Source organism: Carlito syrichta, unplaced genomic scaffold (assembly GCF_000164805.1).
Source record: "Carlito syrichta isolate Samal-C Ts95f unplaced genomic scaffold, Tarsius_syrichta-2.0.1 Scaffold146527, whole genome shotgun sequence".
NCBI classification, from domain to species: Eukaryota; Metazoa; Chordata; class Mammalia; order Primates; family Tarsiidae; genus Carlito; species Carlito syrichta.
This window is the reverse complement of record NW_007090623.1, coordinates 124,578-130,974: the sequence shown is the minus strand read 5'-3', so window position 1 is coordinate 130,974 and position 6,397 is coordinate 124,578. Positions and strand designations below refer to the sequence as shown.

The following is a 6,397-nucleotide window of genomic DNA, read 5'->3' as shown; positions in this document are numbered from 1 at the left end:
GGAGGCGCGGCGCCCGGGCTGGGAGCGCAATCGGGGTGCAGGCCACTGCTCGAGGCCCGCCAGTGGTGGCCGTAGACACGCCAGAGGGGGCGACGGCGCCGGCGACGACGGCACTGGCAGCGCAGGAGGCGGAGGAAGGCGCGCTTGAACTCGCGGCTGGAACAAGGGTAGATGAGCGGGTTCACGCAGCTGTTGAAGTAGCCCAGCCAGAAGATGACCTTGAAGACGCCCTCTGATGGCTTCAGCTGTGGGAACAGGGAGCCTGTAGGGAACCGAAACCGACACCAATTAGCTGCTTGGGGAGCGGGAGGCTCAGACAGGCCCTGGACGCCAAGGGGGCAACCCTCCCTACTTTCCAGGAGCCCTGGCTGAGTCATGGACTGGGAGCTCTCAAGGGATCTTCCCACAAGGGACCCCTGATATAATCCAGGAGGTGCATGAACTTGGATAGGGAAAAATAATCATCTTTGTTTTAACTCACCTCCACGTGAAAGTGAGCATTTCCTTCAATGAGTGTAGGCAACAAGCCAGAGTGGAGTTACACAAAACCATGTGAAATTGCTGTTTTTGTGGATCAAAACTGGTTCAATATTGACAATTTCATGTTATGAGACAAAGCAGCATACGTAAAAAGTCATATTTGCTCATTTCTGCTTGCCAGTGTAATTTCACAAAGTCCCAACTCTGACAGCCTGCACATCTCTGGAAAGATGGTTTGATGTTTTGAAGACAAAACAGGACAGAGCACACAGTTCCTCACTCTCTTGCTTGAGTTGCTATATTCCTTAAATAATAAGCGACCTAACCCTACTTGTCTTTTCCTACACAGAAGATAACATCTGCCAGGGTTAGTAATTATGCTTCTATAATCTATAATCAGATATACTCTTACATCCAAGCCTTAATCTAATTCTGCTTTAATATAACTTCTGAGAAAGTTTGATATAATTGTGTACATACTGAGTCCCCACCACCCATACATAAACAGTGCACTCAGATGCTGTGTTGGCTGGCTAGTGGCAGTGGCTCATGCCTGTAATCTCAGCACTTTGGGAGGCTAAGGTGGGAGGATTGCTTGAGCCCATGAGTTTGTGACCAGCCCGGACAACATAGTGAGACTTTTTCTCTACCAAAAAATAAAAAATAAATAAAAATAAAAAATAAAAAAATAAAAAATATCAAAAAATTGGCTGGGCTTGGGAGTGCATGCCTGTAGTCCCAGCTACTCGGGAGACTGAGGCTGAAGGATAGCCTGAGTTCAAGAGGTTGAGGCTGCAGTGAGCTGTGATCGTGCCACTGCACTCATTCCAACCTGGATTACAGAGTGAGACTCTGACTCAATAATAATAATAATTATAATAAATAAAAATTAAAATAAAATGCTGTGCTGGAGCAGTCTGATAGGACCTTTCTAGAGGGCTGCTCTCAGATTATAGGCCTCCGTCTATAGTTCCCAATGAGACTTCTAAAGAAAGCTAATTTTAAGTTTTTAAAAGTTTGGTTTTTTTCCCTTAGGTGATAACATGATTTAAACTACTATTAGCAGTTCCTGCAGATATTTTCCTATCACATTCAGTTGTTGAAAGTGTTTTGAAATTTTCTCTGTGCTCCTCACTGTTTGGAAGCGACAGTTGTCAGATTTCGCTATTGAACACTGTAATGTAGAAGCACATTTATTACTACATCTCATGTTTCATGTACAAATATTTTGACAATTTCTTCAATAAAATCAATTTCATTTGCAGTCCTTTGGATTTTGTTTTATGCGTTTGAAAGCATGACTCTGAAGAGGGATCCGTAGACTTCACCAGATGCCCAAGTGGTCCCTAGCACACAAAAAGGTAAGAATCCAGAGTTAAATATTGACCCAGGCTTGCCCCATGCTAGCCACTGTGCTGGGCTCACATGCATGAGGAGACATTAGACACGACCATTGCTTCCTAGGCAAGTGGATGAACCATAATAGAGATGCAGGTGGGGTGATTGTGGTGCTCAGTATAGATGATTCCCGACTTAACAATGGTCTGACTTGGCATTTTTGGCTTTATGATGGTGCAAAAGTGATACACATTCAGTAGAAACCGAAAGTGGAGTGCCCATGCAACCATTCTGCTTTTCACTTTCAGTGCAGCATTCCATAAATTACGTGAGATAGTCACCACTTTATTATAAAACAGACTTTGTGCTAGATGCTTTTGCCCAGCTGTAGGCTAATGTCAGTATTCTGAACACATTTAAGGCAGGCTAGGCTCAGCTATGACGTTCGGTAGGTTAGGTATGTTAAATGCATTTTCAACGTATGCTATTATCAAATTACGATGGGTTTACTGGGGCGTAACTCCCATGTAGGGTGGGAGGCTCAGGTTTAGAGACAGTTTAGGGGTCTCAGAGGATGTACAAGAGTCAGAGGGTATTAAATGGGGGAAGGGACAGGTGAGCAAGAGGATTCCAAGTTTGTGTCCTGGGAATATCCTATATGATAAACTCAGAAAACGTTACTTCTGGCAGATGGTTAAGGCCTTAAATGCTGGGAACTTCAGCTTTTATTTTGTGGGGAGTTAAGAGCTGTGATATTTCTAGGCTGGTGAGAGATAGGGCCTAGAGTTAAGCCTCAATAAACACAATGCTCGTGGGCTGTTGAAGGGTAGGACAGTGGGCCTCTGCCAGCGGAGGTAGTCAGAGAAGGCTTCTATGATGGCTTTGAAGGAGTGGAGTGCTGGGAAGGAGATGGTGGGGGGCTGGGATCTGAGCTGTGCCAGGAAGACCCTCCTCCCCACAAACCTCTCCCCTGACACCCACCCTCAACCCCCGCAAACCCTAAGGAGGCCATGCTTCTGGAAAGGCACATGACTAAATGAAGAGGCACACTCTACGAAGCAGAGGCCACGCTCTTGTCCTCACATACCCTCAGCAGCAGTAGAGGCAGGAGCGTGGGGGGTCAGGAGTGTTCCATCCCGGACAGAAGCTACAGGTGACCCTGAGACTGTGGAGGCCAGGGATGGGGGTCCTTGACAAATGATGGACCTTCTCTTTCTTCTTCTTACCCCCCCCAAAAAAGAGTGGGGTCTCCTACTGAAGGGGCAGAGACACCGTTCCCCCCTTTTAGACCTGGGGAGCCTTGCAAATCACCCATCTCCTACCACACAGACACAGTTCTTGGTGCTAAGAGACATCCTGAGGAAGAGAAGGGTCACATACCATTACGTGGCACAGGCTTTTCAAAGCTTGGTCACGTGGCCGCGAGGAAGTTATTTGACCATCTAAGTCTCACTTTCCTTTTCATGTTATTTTTCAGGAAAGAATGTTGTGAAGATGCATAAATTTCAAGACCCAGCATGTGGCAGGTTCTTAATCAATAGTTATCTATTCACTTCTCCCCTCCTCCCTCCAATTTCTGTGGCTTTTGAAAGAGGAGGTCTCAGTCCTGGGAAGGGACCCAGCTCCTAGCTCTGGAGAGTGGCCAGAAAAAGAAGCTGAGACCTGGTGTGTCTTATGGTTCCGGAGCATCAGCCAGGGTGTGTTGAGTAGACAATTTTCCCTGGGAGAAGGGTTGAGCAGTTTCTAGAATGTGGGGGCCACTAGGGTTGACCTCAGCCTCCAGGAAGGTGGCCCTCAAGAACAGCATCTCTCAACGGCTGCAAAGTAAGACAGAGCACTGAAAATAGCTTTCTGACTCAGGCTACAATTCTTTCATATTTAGCCCAGGATGACAAATCAGTGGACTATGCTTTTCAGTGGTAAGCCTGAAGCGGGTCAAAGGGTACTGCTATCAGCATGGTTTTTATTCGGATTGGTGGGCAACATGGCCTACGGCAGTATGGCCTGGGTCTTGTTGCAAGCATCACTGTTCTAATTTGTGCTTAACTAACCTGTGTGGAAGTCTGCTGTGAGCTGGGGATTCTTCATGAGACAGAGCTGGAATGCACCCTCAGCCCTTCAGCCCCAAGATTTTCCCACCGTGTCCTCCTGAGGTTTTGTCTTACTTTGGGCTTTCCTAGAGCAGAGTGACTAGAATTGAAATGCAAGTTGTTAATTTTGGAGGTGAATGAAACAGATGGAGTGGAGTGGGAGAAAGAGACAGAGAAGGGAAGGAAGGCAAGAAAAGGCGTGCTATCAAGTTGGTTATCACTGTGGGCAACTGGGGCTTACTCCCAGTGGGAGCTCTGGGTAGCCGTGAAAAACACTAACCTCAGTTATCCCACAAGGTGGGTGAGGGAGGTGTGTGTTTATACACCCACTCCCATCAGTCATTGTTTGGGCTGCTCTCTCTGGGTGTTCATTTTCCACATTTCCTGACTGCTACATGGGTGGACAACAAGCATTTTGGGTGGGGGGAGAGACAGCCCCTAGACAGAAATTTAGGCAGGTGCTTGGGTTGAGGTTGGCCCATGTCACTGAAGGTCTGGATGATGGATGGGACACCAATGGCATCTGGCATACGTTGTTACACTTACTTTCTGCCCACTGTGGGAAGACATGTTGTCTAGAAACACAAATGTCTGTGCCCCAGACTCCAGACCCTACAGGCAGCCATTCCCAAGAGACTTCTCTGTTCCACTTACAGATGGCAGGTCTGAGCCTCACGTGCCCCTCGTCCACAGTGCTCCAGATTGCCTGCACCTCCAGAACTTGCCTCACCCTCCCAGCTGTCCACGTGAACATTCTCTCACCCGCCACAGCCTCTTGCAGGAATCTCTGGGCAAAAGAGGGCAACTGGGCATTTCCTTCCCATGTGTGCCATAAATGTGAAATGAGGAGCTGCCCCGAGGCCCTGAGGATGGGCACTTGGCTCACTGACTCTGTCCCTGTGAGGTTACCCTGCAGTGGAAACGTCCATGGACAACCCCTTCTTAGCCACTACCAGCTTGCTTTTCCACAGTCACTCTGAATGGTGGGCACCGAGTCAACCAGCTGCCTCGTCTGTCTTGCCTCCAAGTTCTCCCTAACTGCCAGCACACACCTTTGCCAGTCCGTATATCCCAGCTACAAGAAGGCCTCAATGGGCAGATGCGGGGGTCAAGGCCACTCTCTCAGTACCTGGGCAGCTTCCTTGCTCTCTTTTCTGTCCCAGCGGGCTCCCTCTCCCACTCTTTGCACTGTCCACAGCTTTCCTGCAGGTATAAAGTCCAGCTGTGCTAACCCATCTTAGCTGTTGTCCTGAAAGAGGAGGCCCTCCTGTGCTCTCCTCCCATGGTCTTCCACTCCTCCATCCAGGCACCAGCATCAAACTACCTCTTGCTCTTTCATGGCTCCAGTGTCCCTCTGTGATCTTCAGTCCTCACGTGCAACAGCCACACGGCCACACTGATCTCACACTGTGGTCTGACCACCTCAGGCTCTCCAGTTTTGCCTCTGGGCTTTGCATGTGATTATCCTGGAATGCCCTATCTCTGTACCTGGCAGGGTTGGCTCCATTGGCACCTCCTCCTGGAAGCCTTCCTTATACCACCGCCTCCCAATCTAGCAGAGTTATTTGTACTCCCCTCCCACTCCCAGCACACCACAGTCATCCTAAGTGAAGAGAACCTAGGGAACGATCACTTACCTTGTTATTTCACCTTTAAGTGCTAAGCTCTGCACACCATGCTTAGCACATAGTAGGCACTTGATACATTCTTGAGCTCTTTCTCTTTGCAACATACCTTGCACCTCATCCATCACCTACTCCTGTTGACCTCCAAGGCCCCCTGACTTTGCACCAGCTCCTTGATAACACCTTGGCCCATGCTACCATCGCTATCTGTATGCCGTGCTCTTCTAAGTGATCTCCTTGCTCCTGCCTCATGCCTCAAAGTCTGTTTCACAGAAGCTAGGGGAATCCTTTTAAAACATAAGTCTGAGCATTTCATTTCTTTGCTTAAAACCCATAACCCTTTGAAGTCTCATGTATGGCTCTTAACACACACACACACACACACACACACACACACACACACACACACACACACCCCCACCCCAGTTTGTCTTTTTAAACATAAATGCTACATTATATACACTATTTTTCTGTGTCAGTTTGTGTGGTCTGCCTCATTCTTTTATCAGCTGCATACTTTTCTGTATATAGATGTACCACAGTTTTAAAAATCTTGACTTATTTGACTACTCTTTTATTGAAGGACATTTAGATATTTTCCAAATTGACCATGTATGTGAGGGTCTTTTTGTGGGTTGTCTGCTCTCTTCTATTGATCTTTTGCCTATCTTTACACTATTACTATTGTGTCTTGATTGCTGTAGCTTTATAATAAATCTTGAGATCATTTATTATGAGGGTAAACCATCCAACTTTGTTGTCTGTTTTCAAAGTTGTTTTCTTGGTCCTTTGCATTTCCATATGAATTTGAGAATTAGCTTGTCAGTTTCCTGTTAGGATTTTAATTGAGATTATGTTGAGTCT

The 6,397-nt window shown here is 47.2% G+C and overlaps 1 protein-coding gene across 1 annotated transcript in view; it reads right to left on the bottom strand.

The window, feature by feature from the left end:
* The window catches only part of ADRA1D (adrenoceptor alpha 1D), a 31,143-nt gene that overhangs the window by 1,183 nt on the left and 23,563 nt on the right, over positions 1 to 6,397 (bottom strand). The window contains 1 exon segment of the mRNA XM_008050448.1: positions 1 to 262. This exon segment is cut by the window's left edge and continues 1 nt beyond it. Coding sequence (XP_008048639.1) covers positions 1 to 262 — 262 coding nt within the window.